The 20,176-nt window shown below is 34.7% G+C and overlaps 1 protein-coding gene across 5 annotated transcripts in view; it reads left to right on the top strand.

Moving 5' to 3' along the window:
- LOC131149231 (uncharacterized) overlaps positions 1-16,566 on the top strand; it is a 34,813-nt gene extending 18,247 nt beyond the window's left edge. The window contains exons 9-15 of one of the 5 annotated variants that reach the window (XM_058099494.1): positions 13,860-14,072; positions 14,529-14,594; positions 14,984-15,063; positions 15,137-15,284; positions 15,398-15,499; positions 15,609-15,673; positions 16,022-16,566. In XM_058099494.1, coding sequence (XP_057955477.1) covers positions 13,860-14,072; positions 14,529-14,594; positions 14,984-15,063; positions 15,137-15,251 — 474 coding nt within the window. In that variant the 3' untranslated portion in view covers positions 15,252-15,284; positions 15,398-15,499; positions 15,609-15,673; positions 16,022-16,566. Of the gene's footprint in view, positions 1-13,859; positions 14,073-14,528; positions 14,595-14,983; positions 15,064-15,136; positions 15,285-15,344; positions 15,500-15,608; positions 15,674-16,021 lie in introns of all 5 variants that reach the window. The other 4 variants (XM_058099493.1, XM_058099496.1, XM_058099495.1 and 1 more) reach the window with 4 other exon arrangements.
- The last annotated feature ends 3,610 nt before the right edge of the window (positions 16,567-20,176 follow it).

Below are 20,176 nucleotides of genomic sequence, written 5' to 3'. Positions count from 1 at the left end.
TTATTTACAGCCTAATTTTCTGCTATATACAATATAAATATAAATTAAAATATTTTAACTAAATTATTTACAGCCTAATTATCCTAAATTATATCCGTAACAAGGAGTAGGATTAGATATAAAATAACTTGGAATGAGATAGTAACTATGGATTTAGTAGCTGTGTTTGTTGGGGAAATTGCCCATGACCATGTAAATTGGTTGAAAAGGATTCATGTAGCCGACCTCACCTAGTGGGACTTAAGGCTTAATTTGATGTTGTAGCTATGTTTGTGTATTTTATTGAACAGTAATCATTTGAATTCAGATTTCCAGAACTGCTTCTTGGTTATCTCTCTTTTTTGCAGGCATCTCCCTCTTCTCTTCTCCTTCCCTTCTCCTCTTTATGTTTCTCTCCGTTCTGTTCTATTTTCTGTTTGTCTCTAATTTCTGTTCTATTCTGCTGTTTCTCTCTTCTCCCCTCTTCTTCTTTCTTCTCTTCCTCTTCTACTTCTTCCCTTAATTCTCTCTCTCTCTCTCTCTCTTTTTCTTACTGTCCTACATCAATTTGTGATAAATTGATTCTATTCTCAGAAATTAATTTTAAGTCAGATTATGCATCAAGCTTTTCAACATCTGCCTGCCACAAATTGAAATGTTTTGGAAGATTTTCTATGAGAGAGGGTTTTCTGAGTTTTTTGCAAGAGACTTGGATTATCCTACAGGAAATTGGGAAAAAAATGTCAGTCACCAAAACCTCATTGGCTATGAGAGGGAGAACTCAAACTGCAAATCTTCAAGGTTGCACCATAATAGTCAAAACTGTAAGATGGGCTGAGGGACAAAGGGTAGTTGGAGCCTAGGCATGAGGTAGGCGCCTAGTGAAGGTGAGGTGCACATTTATGCAGCAGGAAACAAAAAGGAAATGCAGTAGAAATTCCAAAGAATAGCTGCAGGAACCCAAACAAAAAGTTGCTGAAGAAATTCCCGAAAAACAGGAGAAATGTCAAGACGAGGAAATGCAGGAGAGTTCCCAAAAACCAGCCCAAAAAAAAAAAACAAAACAAAACAAAACAAAACCAAAGAACATGATTAAGAGCACTGAGAGTAGCTCTGACTGTAAGCAGCAGACTGGTCTAGAAGATGAAGAACAGCAATTTCAGCAAAGAGTATCAGGAATTCCAAAAAAAAAAAAAACTGCGAAGGAAGGGGGAGAAATCAAAATGGGGGGTGGGGCACAATAGCTCTGACCTGGTCAATCGGAAGGCAAAGAAGAAAAGAACAGAGCAGAAATTGCTGAATTCCAAGAAAACTGAGAAAAAGGAAAAAAACCACCGGGGTGGGGGGAGGGGTGGGTGGGAGAGAATAGGATTAACCTGGTTGACTCAACAGACTCATGGCTGGATGGATTCTTGACTGGATGTGTGGTCTGATAGGTTACTGCTTGAGAGTTGTGCTGACATCACATCTTTATATTTGCCATAGTGTTGGCCTTTGCCTTTGGTCTTTGCTCCATCTCATGAGTTTTTGTTTTGGTTTGAGAGAATGACACTTTAGAGACTTTAGTTAGGTGTCAAATAAAATAAGAAATTATCCAGTGCTTTTCACTTCTTCGTAATCAAACACAAATTGGATGGCTGAGATTAGAAGAGCGAGAAGAAAAATGAAGTATAAACAAAAACTGCATGAGGTGCATCTCATTGCTCCTTATGCCTCGGTGCATCTTAGTGCACCTTGTGAAGGTTGCCTATCCTCAACCCTTACAAGACACAGACTGCATTGCTTCTGTGCCCTCATGCAGAAGGCACATCTTTGACCACTATGTGTCAGATATTGACTCCAGTCCCTCCATGAGAGCTCCTTGATGCAAGTGAAGCAATTCTCACCTAAGTCCTTGAAGGATGCAACCCTTTTAAATGATTAAGGCCTTAGTTTTAGATGAACTTTTGCATCATTTGGACCTAGATGCTAAGGTTGCTATTCTTGCTTGCATTAGTGAAGTTATGAGGATGACAGCTCAAGGTACTCCATATCTTGAAGCCGAAATGAAAGATGTATTCCAGTTGATTGTGTGAACTTTTAAAGACATCCATGACAAGTCCAGCCGATCAATACAACAAGAGGATCTCCATTCTTGGCGACATTTCCAAAGTTAAGTTTTTTTTTTTGGTGATGTTTGATCTTGAATATATGATGCATTAAGCATTAATTATCAGCTAGACTGGGCTGGGTTTTTATGCCATGGAGATGAAAAACCTAATGATATACTAGTAGATTTTTTCGGATAAAAGAAGAAATTTATTTAAAAGTATAGAAAGAAAACAGGACATGAAGACAAGTGTAAGACATCCGAATCATCAAAAACAAAGTAAAGGAAAAAACGAAATAAATTGTATGACAGAATCTTCCAATCCCTCCAAATACCAATTAAGCTTAGTCCTTCAAAAGTCTCAACTACACAAGACCACAAAGAAGCAAGAAACACAAATTTATCCCTAAGCAGGGTTGAAGAAAAAGGCCAACCTTTCAGGATTTGACTGTCTCTCCAACAAAAGGTACCAAATTCCAGCAAACAAAACACTTCTGCACAAATCTCTGCCTCCTTGTCCCTTAGAAAAACCCCTAAAATAAAATGATAGGAAGCCATCCGAAGAATCTAAGCAAACATGTTTTATCTCCCAATAAACCAAAAAGTCTACTTCACATAATTTAAGCAATAGAGCAATGCAAAAGAAGACCACAATGAGACTAGCCCTGCTGCAACTAATCAAACAACTCTATGGAGATATGGTAAGGCCTTCCAACCTTAATAGAATGTTGGTATATTGTGGACCGCCAACCAACAAGGGCCCTAAGCTTAGCAGGAACCTTAGCTTTCTAAATATTATTCACTGAAGAGATGGAAGTAGGAAACTGAATAATATGAGAATTGAAAGATTTGCAAGAATAAACATTAGAACTATCCAAAATCGAAATTTATTGCCTCTAGAGGAAGGTTGAAAAGAGTTTGCAGTCCTTAAAAGCAAAGTGAGCTAGTCTACTTCTTAAGGGTCTGCTTGGTATCGTTTTTATTTTTCGTTTCCTGTTTTCATTTCTGTATAGTGAAGAAAGAGATTATGAAAGCATGTTTGTTTATGCTGCCTTTCTATTGCTGGTTTTTAGTTGTTTTCGAAAAAATTGAAAATTAGATTTTATGATTTTTAGTTGTTTTCGCAACCAGTTGCTAGAATACTTTAATATCTAGAATTAACTTTTGTGGATTAAATCATTCATTTTATATATAATTTTTTAAAATTAAAATTCAATAAAATGATCATAAGAGTTTAAGTTACAATTAAAATAAAGAAGTATCCATAAAATTTTCAATTTTTTTTAAAAAAATAATAAAGGCTATATAATTTAATTTAATTTTTTTTTTTTTTACAAATTTTCAATTTTTATGATCAATACTTGTAAACTGAATTATGAAATATAATAATTAAGTAAACTAATTATAATTTTTATTTTCATGATAATATTTTAATTTTTATTATTTTGTACTTTTATTATTTTAACCACATTTTTTAAATTGTTATTTGAATCAAAGACAAAAATGAGCATTTGTTCAATTTGGTTTTTAATCTGCTTTAGATTTAGAAGTATTAACCACACAAGTTTTTTCATTTTTAATTTGTATTTCTAGTTTTTAGTTTCCGTTTTTGGTTTATATTTTCATAATATTTGACAATGATATCCAATGGCCCCTAATATTATTAAGTTCCTTGAAAAAAATGAAAATTCCAAGAGAAATTCCCTTCCTCCTCCACAAACAAAAAGTTTACACTCAAAAGCAGCAATATAGACAACGAAATGCTGCAAAAAAGAACGTCACTTCTCCTAATGTTCCCTCAAATCTGAACTTGAAAGGAAAGAACAAAAGAGAAAAAGGAGAAGCAAATTTCCAAGGGCTCCCATAGGTAATGCCATCTCCTAACTTAGCTTCCCGGCCATTCTCACAAAGGCTAGACTTACCTTTTATGACTTTGTATTGAGAGGATTTAATGTTAGAGGGAAGTTTCATAACCACTTTCCTTCTGGAGTAATTTTTGTAGACATGAAACTACCTGAAATCCTAACTCCCATCAGACTTAGACCTACAAACTACCTCAACTAACCAAATAACCTCTCGTCTCCTATCTTTGACCTAATTTCATTGCCCTCTCAAGCCTATGTGCAATGCCTACATGAAATTTAGATAAAGATAGGATCTAAAGAGGAATAAAAGATAAAGATGCTTTAACTAATGCATCAAAACTATCTGAAGATGAAGCACCTTTCCAGTTATACAACTACTTGGAAGCTTTTGCAACCATAGGATCTTAGAGAGCATTTGGCAAAGGATTACTGCCTTGAGGAACTCTTAAATAACCAAGAGGCAAATAAGCGTGGAGCTGAGGAATCAGCCCTAGCCTCATTAGTAGCAAGCATCCTGAAGCTCTAAATATTTTATCTTAGGCATGATTCTCTCCTCTAGACCAAAAAATTACAACAATGCGACAATCCACCTATGCAGATCCTGTTCCAACATAATGAAGGATTATTTTTCCTTGTGAGCTCCTTAAAGCAAAGTAGTAATCTAAGATAACACATAAGCTCGAAATCAACCTGTTGGCCTTATGGTTTGATAAAATGCCATGTATTGACAAAAAAAAAACTCGAGCAAGTGAATTTTGGTGTTTTTAAGAGTATTGTGTATATTGGAAGACCTAATCACAATGATGGGTCTCTTCCTTTATTTATAATGTATGCCAAGTACATAACAATGACCGTAATACTCTTATTGACTCACGCACTAACTCATGCTTACTAACATAGCAACCATACACAACTTGAATACTAAATAACTAAAGTAACCAGTAACACTTCCCATTAATATTGAGCATAGATACCAGATGCTCCTAGGCCCTAGCATGTTACAAATGTATTTAACATGAGTACCCCCAAGGCTTTAGTCAATAAATCAGCAAGTTGAATTTAGACTTCACATGAGTTGTTGTAATGAGCTTCCGCACATGAACAAAGTGATGATCAACTTCAATACATTTTGTCCGACCACTACCATTTGTTTCTTACTCTTCCAAGATACCAAGTAATCACCAACAAAACACAGGATTTGATTTTGGATAATCAAGGTGACCCAGGTCAGTTAACATTTATATATCCCTAAGCATAAGTGTGACCCTGATATTAATATAGGAGACCTCTCCCAAGTGCACCTTTAAGGCATCTCAACATATGTATGAGTGCATTTAGTGACTTATTCTCAAAGAATCAAGAAATTGACTTACAATACTTGTTGCAAAAGATATATTTTTGTAGATAATAAAAGAAGGTATATTAGATCGAGAGAGAGAGAGAGAAGTTACAAATTGAGGGGGCAAGAAGTGTACCCAATAAATTTAAAAACTAGAAAAGAGAAAAATAAAAGAAAGGAAAAATAAATGAAAAAAAGGAGACAATAATAAGAAAGAACAATTATCCAAGGAAACTCCTTTTCAAATTGTAGACACTCGATTTTGTCCAAGGCTTATATAACATAATTTGGGTTATTATTCATTGTCTAAATATCCATTAAAATGGGAAAATACAAGAAAAACAAAGAAAAAAAAAATTGAATACATGGAAAAAAATGAAAAATATTGAATATATTAAAAAAAAAGAAAAGAAAATGAAGCAAAGTGGGCCAGCATCTTCATCTTTAAACCTGCAAGCACAAAAGGAAAAATGGAAATTAGACATGTGGGAATTTGCATTAGTAACGTGTGGGTGAAATCATAGTTTAATGCAAAAGCATAAATTAATTAATTCAATTTAATTTGATTAAAATGTTAAATTTTGATTGATCAAATCAGAATTGATCCTCCAAGCCAATAAATAGTGGGCTTCAGAAGGGTAGGAGACAGAAACACAGGCAGAGGAAAGGGATTTCTCATGGAGAAATTGAGAAAGAATTGCTGAGAGTTTGAGTGATTGAAATTAAGAGGGTGAAGAAAGATAGGAGACCAAGAGGCTTGAATTGCAGAAGCGATGGAAAATTGGCAGAAAGGAATTCGGGTAGAGTTCGGGAAAAGGAGGAGCAGGATAGCAGTGCCTGCAACAAGAGGTTGGTTCCCTAAATTTTGTGTTAGTTTAATTTCGTTAAAATTTTAGGCATGTTTAAAAATTGAATTTTGTAATTTGAGTTTAAATTTGAACAATCATTGAATATAAGTCAATTTTTAACCAAATAAATTTGAGAATTCTTTCAAAATCGTCTAAGGGGGGTTGAGATATTTGACCAGAATCCAAAAGCTTAGATCTAGATTTGGATCCAAATACCCACACCCAATTACCCAAGATCCGACCTAAAAAACATGAGTCAATTTGACCCAGGTCTAAGTTAACTGACCTGAATACCCAACGCGGGTCCAATGATCCGAGTCTGACCCAAATACTTGAACCCAAGTCAATGTTGACTTGGGTTAGCCTAGCCTAAACCCCAGGCCCATTTAGACTTGGCTCAGCTTACCCTAGTTTGAGCCCAACTTAACTAAAAGCCCTTGTAGGCCCAATAGTCCAGTAAGCCTAGCCTAGATGTAACCTAGGACATAACCTAAACCATCACAAGGCCCAATTGGACCTGACCCAAATAAAGCCTAAAGCCACGGCTTAATTGGCTAAACCTAATCTAAACCTAACTAACTTTAGCCCAAAGCCCATCCAAGTTATTCGACCCAAACTCAAGATCCAATTCAGGACCAAAGCTTAGCCTTAACCTAACCATTAACCCTAGGTTAGTCAAACCCGAACCCCATCCTGTTTGTTTCATGAGAAAGTGTGAGAATATCCAAGAAAATCCCAAGAAAACAGAAAGAAAATAGAGAAAGAAAAGAAAAAAAAAAATCTAGAAGCAAAAGGAGAGTATTGGGGTGAGGTTTATCTTTTGGTTAGGTCCGATTAGGATCTAAGGGACAAAGGCTCTTTGCCATGGAGTTCATGTTTCTTTTCTGATCAAGACCTACAAAATGAAAAAGGAAGTGAGAGAATGTGAAAAAGGGAGAAAAAAGCACAAGAGAAAGAGAAGAGAGAAGAGAAAGAGAGAAAGGATGAGATAGAGAGAGATTCAAAGAAAGAGAAGAGAACGAGAGAATGAGGGGAGAGAGAGAGTGAGAAACAGAGAGAGATTTGTGCAAGATAGAAAGAGAAGAGAGAAGAAAAGGGAAAGAAAGAAAAAGACAAAAGAGAAGGAGAGATTTGAAGAAAGAGTAAGAACAGAGAATGAGAAAGAGAGAGAAAGGAAAGAGTGAGAGAGATCTGTGTGAGAGAATACATAGAGAACAGAGAGAGAAAGAATGGGAGAAAAGAGAGGAGAGAGAGAGAGAGAGTGGAGCAGAGAGAAAGGAAAAGAAAAGAAGAGAGGAAAAAAAGTTTTTATTTTTTAAAAAATATAAAATATTAGTGGGACATGTGTTACTATACGGATGGTGGCACGTGGTGTGCTTAGAACCGTGCGTTTTAGGGAGCAGCATGGCGCTATCCTGGCCGCCCAATGTGTGTTTTCTTTGGGCAATCAGATCGTTGCCATGTCAGCGATCTGTGTCAACTCTTAGGACCTGTTGAATTCTACCAAATGCCGGGTGAAGTCATGTTGACACGTGGCAGCCTTTCCCCCAACCGGGTCAACCTGAGTTGACCCGGTTATCGGTTTGACCCATCCCGAACCGCCGGTTCATTTTTTTATTTAAAAAAATTATTTTTAATTTTAAAAATTATGAAAAATAGTAAAAAATCATAAAAATCAGAAAAAAAATATTAAAAAATCAGAATAAATAAATAAAATTATTTGAATTATTTTGACTTAGATAAAAAAATGGAAAGATCAAGATACCAAAAACAAATAAAATGGAGAAAAAGTCTTTAAAAGTCCTAGAGAATTGCAGAAAAATGTTGGAAAATTTTCATAAAGTTCTTTATAAATTTTGGAAAATCTAGAATGTTTAAAGACTCTTTTTGCTCAAATTTGATGAATTTGTTTGATTATTATCTGTATATATTCTATTTATGTATGTGTGTCCTAATGATTAAACAAAGGGTAAAGAGGTATTTAGATCTCACCTATATTAGTTTTGAGGAGGATCCCCTCCATTGGAAGTCTTATTAGACATTCCTAAATCACACCTTATTTTTCATTTTTTTTAATTTTTATATTTAATTATTTTTTTAAGGAGTTAATTAAAGATCATTAGATTCAATTTAGGGATAGTTCATTATTAATTAGGTACCATTTGTAGAATGAGTGTGTAAGGGGTTTTAGTACCTTTCTCTTGCATAACTGAACTCCCGATCCTAACCCTGATAAATGTAGACTGAGACTGCTAATTCCTTGGCCTTAAAATTAGTCTAGAGACCAATCAACAAGTAGTAATTAGGTGAGCTAATCGCACCTAGAAAAATAATAGGTTAGTGGCGACTCCATTGAACCGTTAATATTATTATTCTTTCCTATTCTAGAATCTTCTCCGGGACGTTGCAACACAAACTGTTCCCATTGTAACTCATCGAGCACTTCGGATTTGCTAGCTCCCTTGTGACCCTTCTTTGCTTTAAATTTACCCCCAATAAAAAAAAATGCACTTCCATTCCTCCAGCATCACTCATTTTCAAATCTAATTTATCCAAGATCTCTTGGGCCTCTAAATCCTTCCTAGAAAGCACCACCTTTGGTCTAGGTAAAATACCATCATTACATTGCATTTTGTTCACCAACCCCTTATTATCAATAATTGAAACTCCCTCCAATCCTTTCAGCAGTGCTGGATGAAGATATGAAAGGCCCCCAAGAACACCAAAGGATTCACAAACATAACCAGGTAGTTCCTGAATCTCATCCAACAACAAACCCCCATCACAATCAAACTCACTAATGTCATCACTGTCATTATCTGAAAAATCTCCCCATTTCTTCACCTCATTTTCTTTGCTAGTTCCATTACTCCCTATATACTTCATCTTAGCCAGTGCATCTTCCATAATACTCAAATCGCCTGCAGAATCTCCTCTTAGAATCTTTGATTTTATCTCACCGGACTACCCTCTTTTCACATCATATACTTTCCTCATTTCTGCATCCATAAGAGCAGCCTTCTGGCGAGCTTAAACTTTTGAGCCCTTAGGTTTTGTAGATTTAAAACCTTAAGTATCATATTTTGTACCCAAACCAACTTCTCTTTTTCCATTCCTCTTGGATATACCAGCCTCTGACCCTTCTGCAAAACCAAAATCTACAACCAATCCAACACTTATATAAATATCATCATTCTCTTCCCAAGCTAAAATCTTCTTGATAACACTGGATGTTTATCCACTCTAAATCTTTCTTGTATAATTGGAGAGGCCTTTGACTTGGTTAACAATTACCTGATTGCTTCTGTCTCCCTTCTCAATTTTTTTTGTAAATTTTGGCTAGGGAAATGGACCTGTCACTTTGGAATCCTTCAATTGCATACCCCCCCCACACTGGAAACATAAATCATCTAATTTCAAACAACCTACATAACCTTCACCTGATTTACCTTCCAACACCACCTTACTCCATGATTTGGGATTTGAAAAGTGACTTAACTCCTTCTCGAACTCACATAACTCATCTGCAAATATTCTTCATCCATTACCTTTTACATCTCCAGGAATAAAATCCAAAAAGTTCTTCCCTTTCTCCCTCAGCCCCTTGCCCCAAAAACTTCCCCACCCTCTTCCAACTAATTGCCAACCAACATAGACGACTTGCATATAAGCATTTTTGGATCCCCTATCCAACCAAATGAAGGCACATAAGCCATTAGCAACCCAAAAAGCTACCTCCTTTGAGAGTTTAACCGACTGATTTTGAGAGATGCTCTTGAACACGCACAAAAAAGGGGTCTGCCCTCCTCCAAACTCATATTGAAGGATTTACCTTCGATATGCGCCAAGCACCTTAATAACTGCTCTTTACACAGCCATGTTCTATCTCGAGTGAGGATGAGAGAATCGTTGCGTGAGAGACAAAGACACCCATTGGCCAATACGATGTGCATCCTGCTGCATTATCCATCGATTGGTTGGCCTTGTTTCAAAAGATATATCTGGTCGAATGACTTTGAGATAGCTTAACTTTGCAACAAATTTCCAAATTTTTCCAATATTAGCCAACAAATCACTTACATTTGACACTAATATGTTGTTAGGATCAAATGTATCAACATGTTTGGATCCCAATAGCCCAATCTCATCTAAAAGGTCTAGAAATACTTCCATCGTAACAAAACGGGCCTTACACAAGATCTGGATACTTCTATATTCAAGAAGTATTTCAGCAACCTCAATTCTTTGGTTTGAAATTTAGTTTGAAAATGCTTCAGGTTGATCATCATTTCACATAATCACAGTATCATCCACATGCACAATGAGAAGAATACACCTTTGAAGACCAAGCTCAAGTACTATAACACTGATCATTCAATTCATGCTCTGGGTCTCTAGGAGACTGGTTTAGACCATAAAAATATTTCTTGAGCTAACACACTAATTCTGACTTTTCCTAAACAACACCCTAGCAAGGTAAATTGTACATACCAAACTAATATGAAATTTACTAAAATAAATTATAAATTTTTCTGTTCAAATTTAAAAAATATAAAATAGTTTAGGGAAAAAAAAATCTGAAGTCTAAACACATCCAGCCACATGCCTATACACTATACTGAAACATTCATGTGGTTGATGGTGGGACTAAAAATCGTACGCCTTATACTCTGAAGCATGAAAGGCATTAGTCTTTGGCTGAGGCGTACACCTAGCTTTAAAAGGCTTATTCATTTGGGGAGTTTCTCATTTTAAAATATGCCTTAGGGTGCTTTTGCCTAATAAGGCACGGAGGTGTGCCTCAGGAAAACCTTTTTTAACACTAGGTAAAAATGAGGAAAGTCTTTGCAATGATTTGCATCAAGAGAGATATTTCTGGGAAATTACAGGATGGAAATAGATGCAGGAAGGTGGTGATCGAAAGGTGTATGAGTGTCCTTCTGCAAGGAAGGAGAAAGGTAAGAAAATTTTGCTTGTTAACTATTGTATGAATTCAAACATGCAGAGGCAAATTTTTAAAACTTGATGCTAGGAATTTTTATGTTGAGGAATCTCAAAGTTGCACTAAATTTGGTGTAGATAAAGGAGGAAATCATTTTCAGAAGGAAAAGGATAGTGAGTTTGATAGTGATTTTGCATGTGGTAGTGGTGTGTTGGTTGAGTTTCACAAAAAATTGGATAATGCGTCCGACTTTTCTGATGCACCAGGGATATTTCTTGTATGCCTCCTTGAAAATTTGGAGGATGTATCTACATTTGAGGAGGGGATCTTGGCCATGAATAATCAGTGTAGGGACGAGATATTACCTGCTTTGCTGGAGAAGATTAATGAACAAGATATTGCTGCCCAAAATCTTTTGGATGGTATGGATTGTGGATGGTTGATCCTAGATGGAAGTTCAATTGGAAGAGTTAGAAGAAATGCGAATAGAAGCTTCCGAGAATTAGCTAGATTACAGAGCTCTTTCAATTATGAAAGGAAAGGCTTAAAGAGGGGGGTGTCTTAATTAGGGTGATTAGTTATTTAATTTTGTTCTTTTTAAAATTTTATTTTAGTTTTATTTTAATTCTCCTTTGCATTTTTCCCCCCACCCCTTTCTATGAGGATCTCTTGTCCTCTACTAGATTGTAACCTTCTCCATTCTCTTTCACAATATATTTCTTTTTTGACTGAAAAAAAGATTCTTGTACTTTCTCAAACTTCTGAAGACAATTGTGTGATGTGGAACATTGTTGTTTTTAGATCAGTTTATGTAATGCAAGCGTTTAATTCTTGTTCATGGATTTGTTTCATTTACTTGTTTATTCTATATTTTATTATTTTCACAAAAATTCTCTTATTCAAGGAAATTTTGAACACATTGGCTTGATCGATTTGACACAACCTTCTATTGCTGAGTGAATAAATCTTTTTTTTGGGTGCAAATAATCACTAGTAAAGATTTTTCAGTTGTAAGATAGATCTAGATGCCTTTAAAAGAAGAGAGAAAAGAAAGAAAAAGGAAAACAAGGAATATATTATGAATAAAGTTTGGCTCATTGATGACCATTATAATTTTTCATCAGATTAGTTGATCAAAGTTTTTGAAATTTACCTGTTGGAAATGTTAGTGCTAACTATGCATAACAAAGTATTGCTATTCTCATTGCCTGGTTTTATACTTGAAGCCATTCATTAAGTCTCTGGGTTGGCTTCTTGCACATGTTGCCTGCATAAACAAACCGATTACGCTATAGTCAATAGTGGGATTAGGTCTGGTGGATTCTTGATCACCTTTTAGGCCTGGAGGCTTCAGCGCCAAGTAGTTAGTGGCTTTTATTTGAATATAATTTGCAACTATCCAAAATTTTGCACTAATAATGTGTTAAATTGATATGTAATATACAAAGATTTTTGTTAATTTTAATAACTTAATACTAGTTTGAATTTAACTAAGTCTTGATGTCAACTAGTTGCAATCATCTACATGTGCACTTTTTCACCATTTTGCTATATTAAAGGCCATTTTTTTTAAGTTAAATTATTATAGTACATATTTTCTCAATGTTTCATGTTTCAATCCAAATTCCGTTTTGTCATTCTGTTGAACTTTTAAGCTTTAGGGAAATCACTGCTGTGTACTGATGCATTTATTCATTTCCATTGTAAATGCCTCTACAATCTTAAATAATTTTCTTTTATTTGCATCCACCTCTATTTTTCATTAATGCAACAACTTTTTTTTTTTTCCAAAACTTTATCCTTGCTCTTGTTTTTCAAAATACAATTTTTTGTTGTAATTTTTTTTTTCACCTTTTCTTTTTTGGAATTCATTCATCTCTACAGAAATTCATGGTCATAAGAGATGTGGCTGTAAGTTTCGCATGAGTTGACAGCAAGCTTCGTTTTCTTGGGCTAAGTTTACTTGAGGTATCAACCTAAAATTGAATGGACCTAGCTTCTAATTTTATAATCCCAGAATTGAAATGGTGTCTCTGGAATTGAACCAAACTTACCTACGGGTAGTGTTGGGCCACCAGAGTTGTGTCATTTGTTTATTGATTTGTGCCAACTGCTAATGCAGGTTGCACCTGTGGTAATAATTTAGGTGGTGCTTGTTTCTTCCATGATAGTTTAGATGACACATCATTGACTGTTGTATACCACAGAGTAGCATATTTCTCATTAAGGTAATTGATCCTGTGCTGATTTTCATTTTTCATTTTTTGACTGTGTATAAATTGCCATGTTTATTGTTACGTTGGATGGCTTTGTGCTTAAACTTAAACCCACCCAGGTGCACGCCAGCAGGGTTTGGTGTTGATTATTTTGTCTATCCTAAGATCCTCTAGATAATAGATGTTTGTCTTGTGCATTACCAAGTCCAATTCTATGCATTTAACATTAAGAACTAAAACTGTTTAACTATTATCTATGATGAATGCATTTATTTTTCTGTGTGTATGGGGGTGTGGGGGGTTGGTTTGTCTGCATTGTCGGCTTTAATTCCAAGGCTTAGGTGCAGTGCTGTAATTTGTGGTATTTACGTCGGTTCCTTTATGTTTTGAATAACTATGATGAGATATTTTTATAAGCTGTATGATATATTATTTATGTTAAATTTGAATTTCTGTTAATTTTTAAAACAGTTATGACATTATTATATGTCCAAAATTTAAATTTTTTGAATTAATTTTATTTTGTAACTACTGTGCATAGCATCGTATTTATTTCTGAAGTTAGAATTATTTCATTTCAGGTTACGGTGGTGAATCCTGCCATGAACAAAGCATTAATAGCCCTAAATAAATTTGCTGTTGATGCACAAAATGGAAGGATTTCAAAAGATAGATTATGTTTTGGTTCTCCTTGGAGGCATCCACCACACAATGACGATCCTACCTTGTGCTTAGAGTGGGCTAAGCTTCAACTAATGGATTTTGTTCAGTCCTTGGTGAATGCAGAATTTGGGGTAATCCTTCCAGATAATAATAATAATAATAATAATTCTTTGTTTTGTTTGTATTTTTTTGAATTGTAATTGATTTGTGCATGTATGATTTTGATTCTAATGCTGATTGTCTCCCACATGGTTGGCTATATTCTTCTGTTCACAGAAATAGTTAGATGCAATTAATAATCTTATCATTGTAATTTTAAAATGTCCATCTTTTGGGTTGGAACCTTAATCTTCCTCTCATTTGTTCTATCAAAATCTTTTCATCAGAAAATTCATATACATATTTTCATGTTTGATAAGAGTGGGTGTCAACAACTTCAATATCATTAAGGCGTAGGTACGATTATCATATTTTTGGAGGGTGCGTTAGCTCATATTCTAATGGCTGTACTATGCCTACTACCATTCCTCATTGTGTTTGCATCATGGGTGTAATCTGCGAATTTTTGTTGTACTTGTTTGGTGCAGTTTAATTATCTAGCTGACTGCAGCCTTGAGATCCTGGATGATCCTTCAGCTGTTGCATTGGTAGAGGTATTTGTCTTTTTAGACAATAGTTTCAGAGTTATTTCTTATTGTTTCAAATTTGATTGAATCTTTTGAATTTTCTGTCTAAATCATACCAGTTTGTTTTCTCAAAATGGAAAACAATAAGGTTGTGCATGGAAGCACCCCTCTTGAGTCTTGGATTTGGATTATAGCGTGGATTCAAACAGAACTCAGTACAATTTTGTACTGTGTTTTGTCCAAATCCACATAAATCCAAATCTAAGGTCCAAATTGCAAGCTCTCAAACACAGGCTAAATCTCAATATAGACAAATTTAATCTTTTTTCCTGAACGATTCATTTTTTGCTAAGTTTTTCCTAAAGAAACTATGAGGCTTACTTTAACATGTGCTCCTTTTTGGTAATCCATCCTAGGTCGGTCTGCTCTATGCTCAACGGGATCCATCCTTTATTCGCCCCATATCACGGGGTATTCAAAGGTGCCTTGTGAGATGGTAAGTAATTTTGTGAACATACCTGAAATGAGCATGGGAATGTTGTGCTAATACTTTGGATGTTGAGTTGCAGGCTTGTTCAGGAGAGGTTGCAAATGAGTTTCTGGAGTTCTCTCCGATATTGGTGGCAGCGAATTTTTCGTGGCCGTAGTTATCGCCATTTGATGCTAGAAATTGGCTATAAATAAGGCCATTGGAGTATGTGCGCAGCTTAATGATTGGTATTTTCTACTAACTTATCTTCACTGTGATGATCATCTTTGTTTTACTAATTTGACTAGTTAAAGGAGGCCGTCTCCTACTTAGTAGGTATTGGCTTCTTTGCACACCCCAGGGGTTAGTGTGGGTGAATATTTGTTAACGTCAAAAGTCGGTGAAGTACTTTTTGGTTATCTTTTATGGGAGCAGCAGTTATAACTTAGTGGGTTATGAAGAGGTAGTTTTGTAAATCACCTATTATTTACCATTTCACATATTTGCCGTCACATATTGTTATAGTTTGAATTTTTATTTTGTGTGGATAAGTTATGTTCTTTACCTTTCAGGTTACTTTTGTTAACGCACATTCATTTTGTGAGTCAACTGCTTCCTTCGAGGTCTGCATGAAACTGTAAGTAATTGTTGAAGATATTCACGTTATTTGTGAATGTGCACTAGTAGAGTGCTTTGCCTTTCATCAGGAAGACATTATTATATTTTGGATTATGAATAGAGTTGATTTCTTTCATTTATCATTTGCAAAGTAGGAAATTCTGTCTTACAAATAGCAATTCATTTGTTTACTGAACTGCTTTGCATAATGAGATATGGGCATCAGTATATTACTTAATGTCCATATTTTTAATCTTTTCCTGATTTTTTGCATTTACTTCTCTGTGTTTATGTTGTATTCTTTGCAATTCCATGCTCCAATCTTGGATTTTAATTGGTTGATTGTGTCACTTTCCTTAATTTTCAGTTTGCAGACTTGGGTGGAATCTGCTGCAACTGAGCTTTAATAAAAATGGATATACTGTAAGATTTCTGCTTTCAAGATCAAGATGCTTCTGTTTTTGGAGCTCATGATATGCTTACTAGGGTTGAGCTATACAGCTGGGGTAGTAATTCCGCCCTACCCCAAACCACAATGTGTTATTGCTTCCACTCGGATGTTATGATAAGAAGCTAGGCATTCCCCATTTCTTTGGTTCTGTATGCTGTACACATCCCTTTCCATATGTGGGCTGAAGTGAAGCCAGCCAGATGGAATTGTATGCTGATGATTCTGGAACAGTAATCAGGATCTGATTTGGCACACCAGATGATTTACCTTTTGAGGTATGTTGAATAACCAGAACTCTTGCCTCATAATCTGACAGGGGACCTCACTCGTAAGAAATGATTTTCCCTCTGCTTCTTACTATACAACTGTTTGATGCTACAATTGTTATTCGGAGAAATCAAAAGAGGAAAAGAAATTGTAACTGTGATTACGCTGATTAATTAAAAATTAAACATTTATTATATAGATGCTCCGAATGGATCCAACATTTGCAGTGAACCAGTTCTAGGATGTTTGCTTCACCTTGCCTACCTTAATCAAGTGTGTTTATGCATTGTGATTTGTGATAGACAAATGTATCAACCTTTTCCCCATCCCATCCCACCCCACCTGAAGCATAGTTTTGGCTGGTGTAATGGGATTCAGCAGAAACTGCATTTTGTTGGAAAGATCCCTAATGTTATGTTTTGGAGCACAGATTATGGTTTGAATTCTAATTGTTTTTGTGAATTTGAATAAAACTATAATTTTATATTATCTTTTTTTCAAATTTACGTATTCAAATTCAAGGTCTGGATTCCAAACTTAGCTTGTGAATTTAAATAAAACTACAATTTTATGTTATATTTAGTTCAAATTTACTTATTCAAATTCAAGGTCTGGATTCTAAACTTTCGAAGAGCAGTGTTTCATAAAAATGAATTTGGTTTTTACTGAGACTCTTTATGCCATGCACATTGCAAGTGCGGTCCTCGCCTGGTGTCTCATTGTATCCTTTCTTAAGGTCTTTTTGAATGCTGATCACGTGTGGTTTATAAATGGTATTAGCTCATTTCTATTTTGTAATACCATGTTGAGACAATATGATGGTCACATGGGCTAATCCTTCTAGGGCTGCTTATTTTGCATTATTAGGGAGATTAGTTGTGGTGGCATTGGCAGAACTTGGGTGAAATACAGTTATTTTTTAGTGATGACTTGTTATTTTGGAGTAAGTTACAGGGGAAGGGGTGTTATGCGATTTTCCCTATTCTTTATATAGTCAAAATCTTTCTAAAGGCACAGGCTGATGCTAAGTTGTAGTATTTCTATGTATTTTATTTTATTTTTGCAATTTTGTCACTTAAGTGTAGGTTGGATTGGATTGGGTGTGTTGAACATCAAACTTGTAATCGACCCATATATTCATGTTATGAAGACTACCAATCCACCAACATATACACTTTTCTAAAACCATTGTTTGTAGTTGGATAGGGCCAAGATGCTTGGTTTTTTGAACTGCTTGTAATAGCCAAACTTTCATTAGATCAATAATGAAATTGTAAACCCGCAGGTGTGGTTCATGTGATAGTGTGGGCTGCAGGAGCGTATGAGGTCAGGTGTTCAAACCCTTCTGGGTTCGTTTCCGATTCTGGATTTTTGAAATTTACCTCCCTTTGGAGTTGTGAGGTCGGCTTTAAGGGGCGCGGGATTAGTCACGTGGACCGTAAAATGGACACGTGGAAATCTGGTGCATAATCCAAAAAATAATGAAATTATAAGGGAAAGTTCTTATCATTTAGTTGGAGATAACAAGTCAGCAATAAATGTCAAAACTTGTTTTTTGGGTCAAATGGAAGCCTATTTGACTTGAGATTTAAATATAATATCTTTACTGTAAAAGTTTAAGCCTTAATTGAGGTGCTCCTTAGAGACAAGTATATCATGAACTCTAGAGCTACAAAGATAATCACCCTAAGGTGAATTTAGAAGTACAAAAGAGAAGGCTTGCAAAGTGAGTACTTGTCTGGATCCTAGCTAATACACAAATTATCTGCTTTTGAAGTCCAACCAAGTCTAGATGATTTGTTTTGCATCTTTGGTGGGTCCAAGCTTTAGTGATTGTAAAGAAAATAGACTGCTAAGAAATGTTTACGATAATGAATTTTAATTTTATAATTTTAAATTCATCAACTATAAAATATTATATTAATATTTTGATCCACTAAAATGATGAAAATAAATTTATATCTATAAACAATATTTCTATAAATAATTTTATAGAAAATGATTCGTCTTTCATATATATTATAATAATGAAAATTTATATGAAATGTTAACTTTATACAAACTAATGATTAAGATGGTAAGTTTGGTTGGATTGCAATAGTTAAAAGGTTAATGTTTGTTTATATTTTTTTTTAAAAAATATAGAAATAATAAAAAAAAAATGACATAGAATGAGAAATAATAAACTAAATACAAACTAATGATTAAAATGAATGAAGAATAAAATGATATAAAATGGAGAGTGGAGGAATATGTAAATATTTATTACAATAAAAGACAAAAATTGAATTGGATAATGAACAAAAAATAAAGACATACAAAATGTAATAATGAAATGTTAATGTGAGCTTAGAAAAGGATTTTTCTGAAGGAGCCGTGTGACAATTTGCTAAAAAATGGAGATGTAAGAATATTTAAAATTCTAAAGATTACATTTAACTTATTAGTCAAATGAAACAATTAAAAAAGCTTAAAAGTTTTTCATTATGTGCACCTATTATTGACAAATGTTTTGATTTTATCTTTCACTCACTTTTATTTGAAATATTAATAGATTGAGTTATTTTTATGTTTTATAAGGAGGATAGACTGTAAAGGGAATTTGCCGGTATAGGAGAGGAGGTTGAGTGTTCATGGAGGAAGAAGAAGTGGAGGGAAGGGCTTGCAGGAGAGGAGGATTTGAGTTGCATGTTTTGAGAAATACTCATTCCTCACCAAAAATTGAACTTACAACATGTCTAGTTTATGGAATGGAATTTAATAGGAAATGGATGCAATAAAAATTTGTATAGGTACTATGACGAAATCAAGTGAGAAATTCAACTCCACTCTCAATTTTCTATTTTTGTATACCAAATGTGTGTTTAATGATTTTGTCATCTAATAAAAGTTTTTGCAAAATTTTCTATTTCCTATTAATGTTTTTTTTTTTTTTTGGTTATTTTTTAGATCAATATCTCTCTAGCAATTTCGAAAGCATATGTAACGATTTCTACAAATATTTTCAAATGCATATGCATGTGAATCAACATTATTTTGTGTCAAATAAATGCACCATTACATAAATATATATATATATATATATATATATATATATATATATATATCTTATACTTGTTTATAAGGAAAAACTCCCCCTGTGATGCACTTAATGTCCAAATTTTTTCTCACATAGTCGGTCCTAAACTCGGGTAAAGGAAGAGGGTTTCGTTAGGTAGCTGACAACCAGCGTAAAATTTGAAAGAGTACTATGATATGAATCCTTACCAAATATTTGTTGGGGCATCTCTTATGAGCAATGCGTTACACTTGAACCACTCGGGTGTAGCGAAAAGTGGGCGAGGGTGGGCTAGGTCGTCGCCTTGAAGTGATGCGCCATGTCGGCGCCCGGGTACGGTGTCAAATATGTGAGGGTTCTTGCATCATTCTGGACGTGGGCAGGTGAAGACGTTAGTTCAAGAAACTAGGATTAAATTAGCAACTTGGAATATAGGGACAATTACGGGAAAAAAAACATGGAAATTGTGGATACAATGATTAGAAGAAGAATTAATATAATTTGCCTTTAAGAAACTAAGTGGGTGAGGGAGAAAGCAAGAGAAATTGATAAATCAGGATTTAAATTTTGGTACACTAAAAAAGAAAAATATAAGAATGAAGTAGGCATTATTATAGACAAAAACCTAAAAGATAGCATTGTGGATGTAACTAGAGTAGGGGATAAAACTATAAAAATCAAGATGGTATTAGGACAAGAGATGATAAATGTCATTAGTGCCTATGCTCCTCAAGTCGGCTTAGCAA

The sequence above is a fragment of the Malania oleifera genome, chromosome 2 (assembly GCF_029873635.1).
Source record: "Malania oleifera isolate guangnan ecotype guangnan chromosome 2, ASM2987363v1, whole genome shotgun sequence".
In the NCBI taxonomy this organism is placed as follows: Eukaryota; Viridiplantae; Streptophyta; class Magnoliopsida; order Santalales; family Ximeniaceae; genus Malania; species Malania oleifera.
The sequence above is the reverse complement of the archived record's forward strand: the minus strand, read 5'-3'. Positions and strand labels throughout refer to the sequence as shown.